Raw genomic sequence first — 17,853 nt, 5'->3', positions numbered from 1 at the left:
TGATATGTAAATTTCAATTGTTGATGTTAATATAATTGTCTGTAATAAACTTAATTTTTATGATTGTTTTGGACATTTTTGCTCCAATTTTTCCTCTATTCTATTTCCTGTCTTACAGAATTGTAATGTATCCGTAAAAATCAGATGCCGCTCTAATGGTCCGTATGGCAATGAATTGTTTTCTCGCACCCATCAAGCATTGGAGTCAAATCGCATCATGCATGATTTTTTTTTTCAAGCCGAACAAAGCTGAGAAAAAAAAAAGTACGCAGATCTGCACGGCCTCATTGAATAACACTGGCCAGAGTGCAATACCTTTCTTTCTTTTTTATTGGATTGCCCTTGTCCGAGCCCTAAGGCGCATTTCTTAAAATGGTTTCTACCAGAAAACTAATCTTTTTTGACCACCTCAAGAAAACTCCAAGTGCGCACAAGCTTTAGAACTCTGCATGGTATTGTTCCTCTGCGCTTCCTCCTGAAAAAGAATAAATACATTGTCATCCATGTGTACCGATTACTACAACCTATGACACTTCATAACCAAGAAAAAAAAAAGCCGGAGTACATATCTAAAATAGTATAAAAGATATACGTTTATTACATACTGTATCAAAGACAATAAATGCATTTTGAATAGAATGACACAAATTTACATGTTCAGCAGGAAATGCAAGATAGAACCAAAGAACAGTGTGACCTCCTAATACGGCTACAAATATATTCCATAGTAAAGTGCTTAGTGCTTTAAAGATAAACGGGGAAAGAAAGCAGGACAGGGTACAAAATGAATCAAGTATACTGGTATATGGAAGAGTCCAACATCACAAAGAGCTCATCATTGTAATATTTCCCCAACCCTGAGTTTCTTACCCATATTGCAGTATAAAGGGTGTCCACACCGTGCTGCCCCAACGCGCGTTTCACCCCCTGACGAAGCCAACGCGAAACGCGCGTTGGGGCAGCAGGGTGTGGACCCCTTTATACTGCTATATGGGTAAGAAACTGTTCCTTGGTTCTATCTTGCATTCCTTGCTGAACATATAAATTTGTGTCGTTCTATTAAAAATGCATTTATTGTCTTTGATATATAGTATGTAATAAACATATATCTTTTATACTATTTCGGATATGTACTCCAGATTTTTTTCTTGGTTATGATGATGATAATAGTGTCCTATTATTTTCCCAGTGTGGTCTCTCTACCATTAGCTCCCCCACATGGTGCTGAGCAGGTTTGGGAGGGTCACTGCTATTTTTTTTTTCATTTTGGGCTGTATTTATTAACCTATGACACTTGCAGCACCGACTGGCCAGCATATAATAAGAAGAATTGTAAAACCAAGTCGCCAATATATTTCTATATTTGCAGGAGAAATAATAGAGAAATAGCACAAGACAGCCAAAGTTCCAAAAGCGTGTTTTTTTTTTTTTAAAGGGAAACCAACAGGAGTGCCTTTTTAAAGGGAATCTGTCAAAAAAAATTTCATATAATCTGAAAGCAGCATGATGTAGGGACGGGGTAACACAGATAAGCTGGACTGCCTGGCACATGACACCGGGTCCTGCAGTGATAATCTCCTGCTGATAAAGCACTGATTGTATTGAAACTACAGAAAGCTCCTGATCAAGTGACACATCCCTGGAATAAGGCTTTCTGCCCCTACATTATGCTGTTCTCAGATTAAAGAGCAATGATGCAGAACATGTTGCTGCTATACAAATATTAGATAAGTAAATAAATCCATTTTGCTTTGGAAGAAACAGCAACCTTCTAGATCCATAAAAAACAATGGGAAAAGCTGTAACAAATACACAGTACATGTCTTAGGGGATCACACAATATAATAAAGAAATGATTACAATTTCCACCCAAGATGACAGAATCCGAACTATATAATCAGATCCATAATTCACCTTTCCGTTGTTTCACTGTGGCTCAGAACAGAATCACTGATTACTTTTTCTATTATTTATGCTGTGAAATCTCGTTGATCTGCAGTTTTTATAGCAGATCTTGAGCCGCACTTCCTCTAATTACTTGGGTGGAAAGTTTATTAAAGCCCGTGGCGGTAATAATTAGAGCCCCGGGACATTGACAAAGGATACAGCATCCATAGAGATGAGATGGAATCGCTGGTTTCGTGCTTCCTCCCTTTTTGTAAAAAAGAAACAAACAAAAAACGACAATGTAATACATGAATTACTGGGAAAGAGTGATGGACGAGAGGCGGCTCATGTCTTACCTGTCCCATTCCTGCTCCGCGACCTGTCTATGTGCCACCTTCCCAGGTCTCTCCTTCTGGAAGGGCTTTCTGAGCAGCTCCTCATCTCCTTTCCTTCTGAAATTTAACAGCAGACAACCATTAAGTACAGAAGTGATGAGAAGGTCATCTGGTGAACAAATAAGACAACCGAAGTGTTGATATACAAAAGAGCAAGACATGTCTCAACTCATATACACTCCCTCAAAGGGAAAGGTATTAGAAAGTTTGATTGCTTTAACTGTAAAGAATCCTTTCTGCCACACACTTGGCTCTTGTAAGTGATAAACTATGTTCCAGTTCCTTGTATGACCACACAAATATATCTATACATGGAAATAAGACCACTCCTAAGATGAACAAGTCTGATTTTTCTAATCTCTCATTACAAGAGACCTCCCATCCTACTTGATGTCCTAGCTGTCCGCCTCTGATCCTTCTTCAGCTCTCACATATGCGCATGGGGGACATATTACATTGGTATCACAGGTTTGTATCTCTTTATACACCCTAAAAACTCATTTGTTTTTGTAGCTGCTGCGGGCTTCCTGGTAACCAGAATTTCATAGTATTCTGTTGTCCCCAGTTATATGCCATTTAAAGGAATTTTCCAGGCTGAAAAGGAAGGTTTGTAGTCACACTATGTGATAGAGGGTTCAGTGATCACATGAGAGTGATGAAGACTTCAGTGAAGCGAAAAAGAAGGACCAATGATGACCACATGGGGGGATCGGAGAGTTCAGTAATAACCACATGGGGGGGATAGAGAGGGTTCAGTAATAACCACATGGGGGGGATAGAGAGGGTTCAGTAATAACCACATGGGGGATGGGAGGGGTCAGCGATAACCACATGGGGTGATGGGGAGGGTTCAGTAATAACCACATGGGGGATGGGAGGGTTCAGCGATAACCACATGGGGGGATGGGAGGGTTCAGTAATAACCTAATGGGGGGGGATGGGGAGGGTTCAGTAATAACCTAATGGGGGGGGATGGGGAGGGTTCAGTAATAACCACATGGGGGATGGGAGGGTTTAGCGATAATCACATGGGGGTGATGGAGAGGGGGAGGGTTCAGTGATGACCACATGGGGTGATGGGGAGGGTTCAGTGATAACCACATGGGGGTGATGGGGAGGGTTCAGTAATAACCACATGGGGTGATGGGGAGGGTTCAGTAATAACCACATGGGGGATGGGAGGGTTCAGTAATAACCACATGGGGGATGGGAGGGTTCAGTAATAACCACATGGGGGATGGGAGGGTTCAGTGATGACCACATGGGGTGATGGGGAGGGTTCAGTGATGACCACATGGGGTGATGGGGAGGGTTCAGTAATAACCACATGGGGGATGGGAGGGTTTAGCGATAATCACATGGGGGTGATGGAGAGGGGGAGGGTTCAGTGATGACCACATGGGGTGATGGGGAGGGTTCAGTGATGACCACATGGGGTGATGGGGAGGGTTCAGTGATGACCACATGGGGTGATGGGGAGGGTTCAGTGATGACCACATGGGAGTGATGGGGAGGGTTCAGTAATAACCACATGGGGTGATGGGGAGGGTTCAGTAATAACCACATGGGGTGATGGGGAGGGTTCAGTAATAACCACATGGGGTGATGGGGAGGGTTCAGTAATAACCACATGGGGTGATGGGGAGGGTTCAGTAATAACCACATGGGGTGATGGGGAGGGTTCAGTAATAACCACATGGGGTGATGGGGAGGGTTCAGTAATAACCACATGGGGTGATGGGGAGGGTTCAGTAATAACCACATGGGGTGATGGGGAGGGTTCAGTAATAACCACATGGGGTGATGGGGAGGGTTCAGTGATGACCACATGGGGTGATGGGGAGGGTTCAGTGATGACCACATGGGGTGATGGGGAGGGTTCAGTAATAACCACATGGGGTGATGGGGAGGGTTCAGTGATGACGACAAGGGGTGATGGGGAGGGTTCAGTGATGACCACATGGGGTGATGGGGAGGGTTCAGTAATAACCACATGGAGTGATGGGGAGGGTTCAGTGATAACCACATGGAGTGATGGGGAGGGTTCAGTGATAACCACATGGAGTGATGGGGAGGGTTCAGTGATGACCACATGGGGTGATGGGGAGGGTTCAGTAATAACCACATGGGGTGATGGGGAGGGTTCAGTAATAACCACATGGGGTGATGGGGAGGGTTCAGTGATGACCACATGTGGTGATGGGGAGGGTTCAGTGATAACCACATGGAGTGATGGGGAGGGTTCAGTGATAACCACATGGAGTGATGGGGAGGGTTCAGTGATGACCACATGGGAGTGATGGGGAGGGTTCAGTAATAACCACATGGGGTGATGGGGAGGGTTCAGTGATGACCACATGGGGGTGATGGGGAGGGTTCAGTGATGACCACATGGGGGGATGGGAGGGTTTAGCGATAATCACATGGGGGTGATGGGGAGGGGGAGGGTTCAGTGATGACCACATGGGGTGATGGGGAGGGTTCAGTGATGACCACATGGGGTGATGGGGAGGGTTCAGTAATAACCACATGGGGTGATGGGGAGGGTTCAGTGATGACCACATGGGGTGATGGGGAGGGTTCAGTAATAACCACATGGGGTGATGGGGAGGGTTCAGTGATGACCACAAGGGGTGATGGGGAGGGTTCAGTGATGACCACATGGGAGTGATGGGGAGGGTTCAGTAATAACCACATGGGGTGATGGGGAGGGTTCAGTAATAACCACATGGAGTGGTGGGGAGGGTTCAGTGATAACCACATGGAGTGATGGGGAGGGTTCAGTGATAACCACATGGAGTGATGGGGAGGGTTCAGTGATGACCACATGGGGTGATGGGGAGGGTTCAGTAATAACCACATGGGGTGATGGGGAGGGTTCAGTAATAACCACATGGGGTGATGGGGAGGGTTCAGTAATAACCACATGGGGTGATGGGGAGGGTTCAGTGATGACCACATGGAGTGATGGGGAGGGTTCAGTGATGACCACATGGGGGGATGGGAGGGTTTAGCGATAATCACATGGGGGTGATGGGGAGGGGGAGGGTTCAGTGATGACCACATGGGGTGATGGGGAGGGTTCAGTGATGACCACATGGGGTGATGGGGAGGGTTCAGTAATAACCACATGGGGTGATGGGGAGGGTTCAGTAATAACCACATGGAGTGATGGGGAGGGTTCAGTGATAACCACATGGAGTGATGGGGAGGGTTCAGTGATGACCACATGGGGTGATGGGGAGGGTTCAGTAATAACCACATGGGGTGATGGGGAGGGTTCAGTAATAACCACATGGGGTGATGGGGAGGGTTCAGTGATGACCACATGGAGTGATGGGGAGGGTTCAGTGATGACCACATGGGGTGATGGGGAGGGTTCAGTAATAACCACATGGGGTGATGGGGAGGGTTCAGTAATAACCACATGGGGTGATGGGGAGGGTTCAGTGATGACCACATGGAGTGATGGGGAGGGTTCAGTAATAACCACATGGCGACTAGTTGGTGGCTCACTGATACTACATCGGAATGATGCAAATGGTTCAATGATTACACACATGCAGGTGATGGAGGGTACAGTGAGTAAACATACAAGGGCAATGTACATGATTCTTTGATTATATGAAGAGGTGCAGATCAGCTCCATTAAATTTGAACAGAAACTGAACAGCAGTACCCAGAAAGCCGCCACTAAGTGTGTGACCTCCTCCATTACTTTGGTGTTTAATCACTGAACCCTTCCCATCATCCCCCCGTCTGCAATTACTGCACCCCCACTCCCCATATGTGTCATCACTAAACCCTCTCCATCACCCCCATGTGTGTAATCACTGAACCCTCTATCACCTCAAAGTCTGTAACTTGTGCACCAGCTCCATCAATGTAAGACTACATGAAAACTACAGAAATAAATACAGTAATCACATTACTACAGAATTTCGAAACAGAAAATCACACCCATTTTTTTACATCTCAGACCAACACGTGTCCTGTGCAGCTGATGACAAAGCCACAACTTAAAGATTCCTATTTTGCAGCTAACGCAGAATTATAAAGCAGATTTTGTTCTTCTTCCAGCAAATAATCAAGTTATATTGTAATTGACAGAAAAGAAACACAAATTAAAAGCCATTTATGTGGCTTTTATGCGGCAGGATAAAAGGTCCCCAAGGAGCATTAGTAACCACAAACCTAAATAGCAAGTCAATTATGTGGCCTACTCCCCTGTGCGTCAGGGCACAATCTACCATTTCTGCTCATAGAAATAATCCTACTCCTAAAAGCCATTCCTGGAAGAAAAACACATTTATTTTGTTAAAAATGTTGCACTGTCTCTTTCTGGCTGCAGAAGGAGTTAACTGAGAATCTGTCAGTCAGCCCTTTATGATGGCCTGATGGGAGTTTGTAACTTTTTTTCTGTCTGTTTTCTGAGCTCCTCTTGGCTGATTTATGGCCACAGACTACATCAAAGTTGAATATGCAGGAAAACAAAGAGCCTGTAAAAGTCAAATAGTGCAAAACCCAACTGCAAAAATGATTTTTGCCACAAATGCGTACATTTTAAAGAAAAAAAAGCTGCAGTGTTTGCATATCTACTAATATAATTGTAATATGGAGAGTAGTGATGAGTGAAAGTGCTTGGATATAGTGCTATCCGAGAGCTATCCGAGTATCATCGGCGTGCACTAATAATATGATCGAGTCCCTGCAGCTGAATGATTCAAGGCTGTTTGATAGCCACAACACATGCGGGGATTGCCTAACAAACAGATAATCCCTCATGTGTTACGGCTGTCTAACAGCCTCGAATCATGCAGCTGCAGGGACTCGGACATACTATCTGAGCACGCCCAAGACACTTGGATAACACGATATCCAAGCACAGTCGCTCATCACTAATGGAGAGTCAATGACAAAAGAAAAATGTAGAGACCAGAATCCGCTCCCAACTACCTTATGGTGGGGTCCGAGTGCGATCTTACATTCACTTTTGGTTGCTGGCATTCACAGGATCTTATCATTTGATGTCAAAATCCAGACAAGACATTTGCAGTTTCTGAAATACTCCAATTGTCCTCTCCTCTACGAAGAATCATCACCGTCCCTCATGCTTTATAGGGAATTTCCCGCTACATACAATTACCCCCTAACTATAGGTTACAAAGTAAATGTATGATCAATGAGGGTCTGACTATTGGGACCCCACAGTCTAACTGATGTCTGTTGCCAGCTTGTCAGTCCCACAATATATAATGTGCTCCACCACTCTATTTACACAAGGAACTTCTGTTGGGGGTCCCAACATCTGGACCCTCGCCGATCACAAATTTAATGGAAAAAATCCTATCGGTGACTTAGATTAGACATCCAGTTACACCAAAGCTTCCAGAGTAGAGGCTTTTAATAGACACTAAAGAGGTTGTCCAGGCTTGGGGTTCAAGTCTGCAGTCAAGACTATGTGACTGCAGACTTGTGAACCATCACAGTGCACGCTGTCAGGATTCTCCTGTGCCGTGAGAGGGTGGTCATGTGACTGCAAGTATGTCATTTTCATAATCCCATCCACATGCCAACTAGACATATCCGGCCTAACTCAATTTACTTGAGTGCACGTCTAGTTGGCATGTGATCGCATGCAATGCAACTCGCATACTGTACTTGCGATCACAGGCACATTGTTCCTGGAGAATCCTGACGGCACGCAAACTGCAGGCTGTGAGGACTCACAAGTCTACAGTCACAAAGACTGACAGCTGACTTCAACCCCAAGCCTGGAAAAACCCTTAAATAAAAGACCACTGAGTGGTGGCGCCCATTCATGTCCATATGATCAATTTAGCAGCGCTCATATAAGCTCACCGTTTTTTCTTGACAGTTTTCTCAGAATCTTCATCCTCGTCACTAAAATCTGAGTCATATTCATCATACACACGTGCCTGGAGCAAAATGGGAAAAACAGCATTAAACCTTCCATGTAATAATGCATAAAGCGTATAACGATAATAATCCACTATGTAGTTTAAAAAAAATCACAGGTAGAAGGTTCCTGCATGAACTACTACAAGTACAAGCATACCTGCACTAATGGAAGGCAGAGTGTGGAAAAACTGTTCGGTGTTTGCACGAGGTGATGTGGTGTGCACAAAGCCATAGACAAATGCATGGACTAGGAGTCTGTAGTAACATGTATATCACCGCAAAGAAGTATCATATTCTCCTAGAAAATAATTCTTCTGTAAGAGAAAAGCCTCAGAAACCGGGAGCGTGCTGCTAGAATTATTTATAACAGATTCTGGGATGCACAGAGATATAACCACAAGACAGCAGCCTCAGGGTATGTGCACACGTTGCGGATTTGCTGCGGATCAGCAACGTTTTTTGCGATGCAGAAACGCTGCAGATCCGCAAGTGATTTACAGAACAATGTAAATCAATGTGGAAAAAAAATGCTGTGCTGATGGTGCGGAAAATTCCGTGCGGAAACGCTGCGGATTAAAAGAAATAGCATGTCACTTCTTTTTTGCGGATCTGCAGCGTTTTTGTACCCATTCAATTATAGAAGTCCGCAGAGGTAAAAACGCACAAAATCTGCACACAAAACACGACAAATCCGCACCTGCGTTTTCTGCCAAGAGATGCAGAATCCGCACCAGAAATTCCTAAGCCTAATCCGCAACGTGTGCACAAAGCCTAAAAAAGAGCACAGGTCAGTGAATGAATCTGTGCGTCCTTTCCAATGTCACCCATCACAAAGACAGTCGCTCGGTTTAGAGATGGAGACTTGAGGTAATATTTTATTCAGAAATTCTATTTTACAGGTGCTCATCTGCTTATGTTTGCTAATGTTGATAGGGTTTTTAGTTTCCAGATGCTTTTTATCTAAATACATTTTTATTAATTTATTTATTTTTTAAATCACAAAAATATTGGGGCAAATGTATTCCAGTCTCCCCTTGAATTGATTTTATGAATGCAGCCAGGTGACAGCGCCCCTAGCGCAGCCAGGTGACAGCGCCCCTAGCGCAGCCAGGTGACAGCGCCCCTAGCGCAGCCAGGTGACACCAGCCATAGAGCAGCCAGGTGACAGCGCCCCTAGCGCAGCCAGGTGACAGCGCCCCTAGCGCAGCCAGGTGACAGCGCCCCTAGCGCAGCCAGGTGACAGCGCCCCTAGCGCAGCCAGGTGACAGCGCCCCTAGCGCAGCCAGGTGACAGCGCCCCTAGCGCAGCCAGGTGACAGCGCCCCTAGCGCAGCCAGGTGACAGCGCCCCTAGCGCAGCCAGATGACGTCGCCCATAGAGCAACCAGGTGACAGCACCCCTAGCGCAGCCAGATGACGCCATATTGTTGCTGTATAAAAATCATTCCAGGAACCACTGATTGGTTGCAGCGGTGATATGAGCTATTGACATGCCATCACCGTCGCTGCTAAAACAGAGATCAGAGCAACGTGAAGATCGGGACCCGGGAGGGCGAGTACCTGCTGCATTTAGCATTAGTTTTGTTAGCGTGGAATATCCCTATACTCTGACTCCTGGATCCCTTATGGCCGCCCCATGTTACCACGTCGCCCCCTACAGGCAAACACTGCGATCTCAGTACCCCAAAATGATCACATTATTATCAGCGGCCCCATGTTTCTCTATGTGGGGAGCTGTATGACTGACACAGAATCACCATACCACAGTTTCACATTTTATAGCAGACGCTTATTTTGGGAAGGTTTTGAACCAGTCAGGTGATTTTTTTGCTTCACATACCCTCTTTACACCGGTATGCAGTAATACAAGGGTGGAGAACCAGAGGTCCCAGCACGCCCTGTCACATAACACCGGCTTCTCCGCACATAGCAAGCAGATAACTCCGCGCGAATTGACGCTAAAGCTGCAGCTCCTGGTAACTCACATGACTGGACTTCATTGTCACGGTAACAGATCCTCCCCCAACTTCCTGCACAGCGAGTGTCTCACCAGATACAGTCCCCCGGAAACAAATCACTTCCGCACGGAGTTCCGCAGCGTGTAGTACCGGTAGCTGACACTAGAGGTCACCCGCTGGGAGTCAGCAGCAGTGTAATGAGGAGACATTAATATTGGGGTTACAGGAGCCCCTGCACACACGCTGACTGATACTTACCCGCTGTTTTAGGGGTATTATTTGCCAAGCATCCTGGTGGTCTTGCTGGAGCACACATAGTGGCTCAAAGGACATATGGAAAGGAGTTTTCTAGACGACCCCTTTAATGCCTCTTATTTATTACTAGATAGCGTGACTAATCAGTGAAGCGGTGTTTAAATCCTGCACCAATATCGCTGATTGGTCACAGCCGGGCACAAATCAGCAAAGTGTGGTTCAAATCGGAACTGCACGGCCAATCAGCGACGCGGGATTTCCGTTACAAACAGACAGAATTAGACGAGTATATAGTATACTAGATGGTGGCCCGATTCTAACGTATTGGGTATTCTAGAATATGTATGTAGTTTATTTATGAAGATTTCAGAATGCAATGAATATACAGGATTTGGCAGGCTGGCTGCGTCTGTCGCTGATTGTTCGCGGCCGGCCGCGACCAATCAGTGAAGCCAGGGGCAACTGCAGGTTTTTGAGGGTCCCAGGCGAAAGAGTCTCACAGCCCACATAGCATATAACACAGCCCAACTAGTATATAGCACAACCACGTAGTATATAGCACAGGCACGTAGTATATAGCATAGCTACGTAGTATATAACAGCCACGTAGTATATAGCACAGCCATGTAGTACAGTATATAGCAGCCACGTAGTATATAGCAGCAACGTAGTATATAGCGCAGCCATGTAGTATATAGCACAGGCATGTAGTATAGAGCACAGCCCACGCAGTATATAACAGCCCACGTAGTATATAGCACAGCCCACGTAGTATATGACACAGCCACGTAGTATATAGCACAGCCACGTAGTATATGGCACAGCCACGTAGTATATGGCACAGCCACATAGTATTTAGCACAGGCACGTAGTATATAGCACAGCTACGTAGTATATAGCACAGCTACGTAGGATATAACAGCCATGTAGTATATAGCACAGCCACGTAGTATATTGCAGAGCCAAGCAGTATATAGCACAGCCCACGCAGTATATAACACAGCCCACATAGAATATAGCACAGCCCACATAGTATATAGCACAGCCCACGCAGTATATAACACAGCCCATGTATATAACACAGCCCACACAGTATATAGCACAGCCCACATAGTATATAACACAGCCCACGCAGTGTATAACACAGCCCACGTAGTATATAACACAGCCACGTAGTATATAGCACAGCCACGTAATATATTGCCCAGCCACGTAGTATATTACACAGTCACGTAGTATATAGCACAGACCACGTAGTGTATAGCACAGAGATGTAGTATATAACACAGCCCACTCAGTATATAACACAGCCCACATAGTATATAACACAGCCCACGTAGTATATAGCAATGTGGGCACCATATTCCTGTTAAAAAAAAGAATTAAAATAAAAAATAGTTATATATTCACCTTCCAGCGGCCCCTGGATCCAGCCCAGGCCTTTAGCGATGCTCCTTGCGATGCTCCTTTCCCAGTAATGCCTTGCTGCAATAACCCGTGATGATGTAGCGGTCTCGTGAGACAGCTACGTCATCACGGGTCATTGCTGCAATGCATTCTTGGGACCAGAGCGTTGCGAGGAGCGGGAAAGGCTGCCGCGGACGCCGGAAGGTGAGAATATAATGATTTTTTTTATTATTATTTTTAACATTATATGTTTTTATGCATAAATATGTGTTTCATGCATAGGTAGCATCAATAGTAAAAAGTTGGTCACGCTTACAGGGTTACTGGCAGCATTAACCGACTGTGTTACACCGCGTTATGCCGCATTGTAACGCAGTCCGTTTAACGGACTGCTAAAACGCTTTTGGGTGCTGACTGGAGGGGAGTAGGGAGTAGGGACTGTGCATGTCGCTGATTGGTCACGCCGGATTTCTGTGACAGAGAAACAGACAGACAAACAGACGGAAGAGGACCTTAGACGATTACATAGATAGATATTTTAATTCTGTTCACACACGTGGTGCTGACAAAGTGGCCCCATTACAGGGAAACATTGGCCTGGGTCATGATATTTGTGTAATTACGGCTACAAAAATATTAGGAAATTGCAGAAAAAATAGAAAGCAAAATTAATGATGCAGTCCCATGAGAGAGAGTTGATGTTATTTAAAATGTTATTGACATCTTAAGGGGGTTGCCCGACCTTGGGGTAAAAGTCTGCAGTCACTGTATGCAACTGCAGACTTGTGAATCCTGAGGCTGCATTCACACGTTGAGTTTTAGGTGAGGTTTTTTTTACCTCAGTATTTGTAAGACAAAAACAGGAGAGGAACAATCACAGGAAAAGTAGAATGGAAACCCGTCACCACGTCTGTATTTATCACCCACTCCTGGTTTTGGCTTACAAATTCTGAGGTAAAATACTGACCAAATACTAAACATGGCCTAAATAATATAGAGGGAACAGATGGTCAAAAAAAAGAGATTTGATTGTAGCTTAAACAATGTCGAATGAAAAAGTGCAGAATACAATAATCCAATAAGTCCATAAGGTAGAGTAAGATTAAGTAATACTATATACATCACAAGGGCGGGCATACTACTGGGGCATCCTGTGCAGTTCCACTAGGGCCCGAGAGGCAAAGGGGCCACTTCCACCTCCAGCTTCTGTCACAGACACATACAGGGCTGCATTGTTGGACACGTTACTTGTCCTATTCTGTGTCCGGCCCTGATACATCAGCTATAATAGTAATATTATCTTCTATTACAGATGAGATGAGCAAATCATTTCTCAGGATCGTGGTCCAGTGGCCACCAATACTACTGACATGGCCGCTGGACCACGAGTCATGTGTACTGCTTCCCACCTGCATCCCCGACACCTCCTCTGATTAGTAGTGTATTCATCACACCACAATGATGACTGCTCCGGACCTACTAATCAAAGCTGTCGGAGATACAGGTAAGAGGGTACTCCCCATCGGCGGCCCCCTATACTGACATGGCCGCTGAACCAGGGTCCAACAAATCAATTCTCCCATCTCTAATGGAATGTAATATTATTAATTATTAATATCTCACCTGCTGTATCCTGGACACTTATCTTGGGCACCTTTTGGATTTTTTCTGATGTTCTGCATTTTTCTTTCAATGTGGTGTAACCTGAGATTGAATCTTTTTTTGACCACTAAGGCCTCATTCACACGTCGGTGCTTGTCGTAGGTGAGCTGTCCGAAAAGCACACGGACGCATCGTATTCTGTGGAGCTATTCCCATTTCCATTTTTTCTCTTTGGTGACCCATGATCAGCATAAATTAGTCACTAGAAAAAGTTTGGTAAATCTCCATGTTTTGAGTTTTTTTGACTACAAGAAAAATGGACAATACATGGACAGTAAAAATGGAACACGCAGACTGCAGACGGATAATGAAGTACAGTCCTGTGGCGGAGGCAAAACGTACATGGATGTGTGAATAGGGCCCGAGAAGAAGAAAATGCTCCGCTGTGTCTGCATTTAATAAAACTGAGTTAAGTAGAAAAACATCACTTATTGCGAGACCACAAAGTGTTTGTATTTTACGCTTTATTCTGCCGCCATGTGTCCATGTGCTCCCCTTTAGTTACAGAGGTCTTGTAGGACCCACAACACATTCCAAAAGGATTCTACATAACTAGTCACAGACGATGGATTACATCTCTGTAAATCACGATCAGCATTTGCAGAACAGTTGGAGAACGCCTACAGGAAAATCTAATTTAGTCCTTGCTGTCTTGTCTTTAGCTTACTAGAAAAATCCACATAAATTTGAGAACAGAAAATGGATGTTAATGAAATGGACTCTAAGGCCAGTGATCCGCGAAATAAAGTTGGCGGTGCCATATCGCAACCAACGTGACCTGTCTGTTTGCAATTTGCTTGTTTTAGGTTTTTTTTTACAGCAAGATTGCAGCTCTAAAATAAATGCTTGTGTCACGGCTTCATCATTCACTGTTGTCTATGTAGTGTGCTGGACTGTCAATATTGTGAGTGACGGTCCAGTAATCCAATCTGATGCTGGGGCGTGCCAGGCTGTCAGAATTTTTATTGACAACCCTGCTGCTTAATCTGGCCTAGCCTAAGGGCGTTCCTCCATGTGCCTCCCATTCTTGATTAATTGCTAGCTATTAAGATCTATGAGCTGATCATTGTCAGCTGTAGCTTAGCTGTGTTTGGTGTGTGCTTTGGTCTGAGTCTGATTTCCTGATATTGTTGCCTAACCTAGGACGTGTCATGACTATTCGTGTGGATTATCCCTGTTGCTCTTGGCACTCTCTGACCTCAGGTACCTGACCCCGGACTTAGCTTCTGATTATCCATTTGTCTTATCCCCTTATCTTGACGTACCCTCCTGGCATTTTCCCCGGACTGTTTCTTGACGATGCCTTTGTATTGCCCATCTGTACAACATGCCGTCCTGGTATCTGACTTCGGACCTCCTGATGACCCAGTCTCATGGCTTGTCTGTGAGTAGTGACTCGGTGTCACACCTTGACGGCAAATCACAGAGAGGTTGCACATTACTGGTTGCATGACTTGTCTGAGACTGTGTTACCCTAGCCTTAGTCTAAGTAGTTATTGTATAACGTAATAGCTCGGCTCACAGAGGAGACAATCAGACCAACCTCTGTTAAAAGGGTATGGTCAGGTTTGGATGTTATCACATATCCAAAGGACAGAGAATAGCTTACTGATCGCTGGTGGGGCCTAAGGAAATCGAGAAAACCGAGGCTCTGAAGAGCCCCATGTGAATGGAGCAGTGGTCGATTATATACACCGTAACTCCATTCATGCTCATGGGAGTGCCAAAGAGCAGCCCAATGCGGCTATCTCCGGCGGTCCGATTAAAAATTAATGTAGTGGCTGTGCGCATGATCGACCACTGCTCCATTACCATGTGTTTCTTCAGAGCCTGGTTCTCTGGATTGGTCAGGGTGAAAGCAGACAGCCCTCCAACTATCGGGACGCTGTCCCCTATTCCATGGATAGGATATAACTTCCAAACTTTAACCCAAGATGTCCAGATGCTTGCAAAAATATACTCTTTTAGGGAATATTCTATCATGCATTATGGATGAACTTTTACCCGTTCTCTTTATCCTTGATGTACATGTGTTTTCATTTTATCAACCGTGCTATGTAATTCATGCAGAGAAACGTCTGCAGAGGATCATCTCTGTGGGAACATACCATAAAGGTACATTTATGTGAGACTTTTTTGACCACACAGTTAAAAAAAGCACAAAACTGCATGCAGTTTTATTGTGAATAATGTGCATATGGTTTGTTGATGGGCATGTTTTTTCTCTCAAACATTACTATTTTTCATGCTTCACCTGTTACAAACTGCGAAAATTCACTCTAAAATTTCTGACAGTTCTGATTAAAGGGAACCTGTCACCTGAATTTGGCGGGACTGGTTTTGGGTCATATGGGCGGAGTTTTCGGGTGTTTGATTCACCCTTTCCTTACCCGCTGGCTGCATGCTGGCTGCAATATTGGATTGAAGTTCATTCTCTGTCCTCCATAGTACACACCTGCGCAAGGCAAGATTGCTTTGCGCAGGTGTGTACTATGGAGGACAGAGAATGAACTTCAATCCAATATTGCAGCCAGCGGGTAAGGAAAGGGTGAATCAAACACCCGAAAACTCCGCCCATATGACCCAAAACCAGTCCCGCCAAATTCAGGTGACAGAGTCCCTTTAATTATTTTGACCATGTAGATATCTCATGTCGGTGTACTTATAGGGTACGGTGCGGTCCCACCATGGCTACTGCATTCGTCTGGTAGTCACACTGACCTACGGGGTGAAGGAGCCCACAAGTTTGCGGTAACACTAAGGGCTCGCTCAGACTGGCATGTAGCTAGCGTATAACTCAGACGAGTGTTATCTGATGTTTCATCGGATATCACTCGCTCCAATGTTGAACTATGGAGCAGTGTCGACTAACGTTTATTTTCTCATGCCGAGTCGTCATGGGAAAAAAATCTCTGCATGCTGCGATTGGCAGCATATATCAGATGGCATGCGCCCATACAAGTCTATGAGTGTGTGCAAAACATCGGACTGAACTCAGATGGCTTCCCAGTGAAGTGCGATTACCGCGGATGCCGGCAATGGAGGAAATTACCTTACTTTCTCCATCTACTCCGCACCTGTGCTATGATTCTCTCACTCAGAAAGTATGTGCCTGACAGTGGCTACAGTCAGCGTCGATGCCGAGGGACCATATGGATCCCATTGTATACCGCATGTATACATTTCTTTGCTGTGTCCTTTTGCATAGGAAATTACAGTCTGCTGCCCCGTTCTATACAGTAAAGCCCTAAGGCCGAGATGCTTCTGCTTATGACATTAGTTTTTTAAAAACACTCATTGAGTTTAATGGGTGCCTCTGATCCAGAAAATTGGTCAGAATTGTGCATACTATGTTTTTTTTTACATGTGGACCATTGTTTCCATTGGTCTGTGTGCTGTCTCTTTGGCCTAGAGATTTTTTTATTTATTTTTTTTACTGATAAGATTTTTTTTTCGAAAGCCCAAATTCGTTTCTATAAACCAACTGCGCTTAAAAAAGTGACTAAGTGCCACAAAAAAGTGCACTAGGATGCTGATCATCTTGAAATCCTCTCCAAAAGGAGAACGGTCCCCCAAACCATTCCTCATCCCTCCGAGTCAGCAGGCCACAGCGAGGTACAGGAACAAATAGCCACCTCCAGCCAAAGCCAGAGGAGACCGAATCTGACCCCAAGCATCTGCCCGGGTGCTCACCAAAGCAAGACAGTGGGAGCCTAAGACTGTGCTCCTCTCCAGGAAGAGGGGAGCCAACAACACTCTCCTCAAAAAAGAGGAGAGCCAGGGGATTCAGGGGGGAGCAGAACCTGATGACCGCACACTCCCCCCCTAGACCTGCCGAGAAGGGAACCCATGAGGGAACCTCATGCCGACAAATCTACTAGTGACAAGTGGACGCACGTGAATAGGTGACACACAGTGACAAAAATATAATAAATAAAAATAAATAAATAGTGAAGGTTTTACAGTGTAATACTGCCCGGACCTTCGACCAGAAATTTAAAAAATTCCCCATCCTAAGGCCAAAAGGCCCAAAATAAGGGTGTGTGCATGACTATAGAAGCGGTTGTGCAAAAGTGCCAAAACTCGTGTGGGGTCCCAATTCCAGTAAATTAAGGCGCCCACACTTCGGACTTTTGATTTTCCCCGGCCCAATGACATCGATCCTGGGGGGCCATGCTTTCCACTAGATGACTATGTGATCCACTTGGTGTACGCACAAGCAACAATCCCCAGTGTGCATCCGACAAATCCAAGTGACGGACGCACGTGAAAATGTGAACACACAAGCAGTGAAAAAAATAAGTTCAAATTTAGCCCACAGAAAGAAAATACACTCCTCTGAATAAACCCCAAGTGTTAGGAAGCCATT

General features: G+C 45.1%; 1 protein-coding gene across 1 annotated transcript in view; it reads right to left on the bottom strand.

Moving 5' to 3' along the window:
- Window positions 1-10,247, bottom strand: part of LOC138665863 (protein FRA10AC1) — a 61,270-nt gene extending 51,023 nt beyond the window's left edge. The window contains exons 1-4 of the mRNA XM_069753766.1: window positions 10,188-10,247; window positions 8,145-8,221; window positions 2,244-2,339; window positions 2,107-2,152 (exon numbers count right to left, since the gene is read on the bottom strand). Of these exons, the coding sequence (XP_069609867.1) occupies window positions 2,107-2,152; window positions 2,244-2,339; window positions 8,145-8,221; window positions 10,188-10,202 (234 nt within the window). The 5' untranslated portion in view covers window positions 10,203-10,247. The remainder of the gene's footprint in view (window positions 1-2,106; window positions 2,153-2,243; window positions 2,340-8,144; window positions 8,222-10,187) is intronic.
- Between the last annotated feature and the right edge of the window lie 7,606 nt (window positions 10,248-17,853).

Source organism: Ranitomeya imitator, chromosome 2, assembly GCF_032444005.1.
Source record: "Ranitomeya imitator isolate aRanImi1 chromosome 2, aRanImi1.pri, whole genome shotgun sequence".
Lineage (NCBI taxonomy): Eukaryota > Metazoa > Chordata > Amphibia > Anura > Dendrobatidae > Ranitomeya > Ranitomeya imitator.
This window is presented reverse-complemented; position numbering and strand designations above follow the sequence as displayed.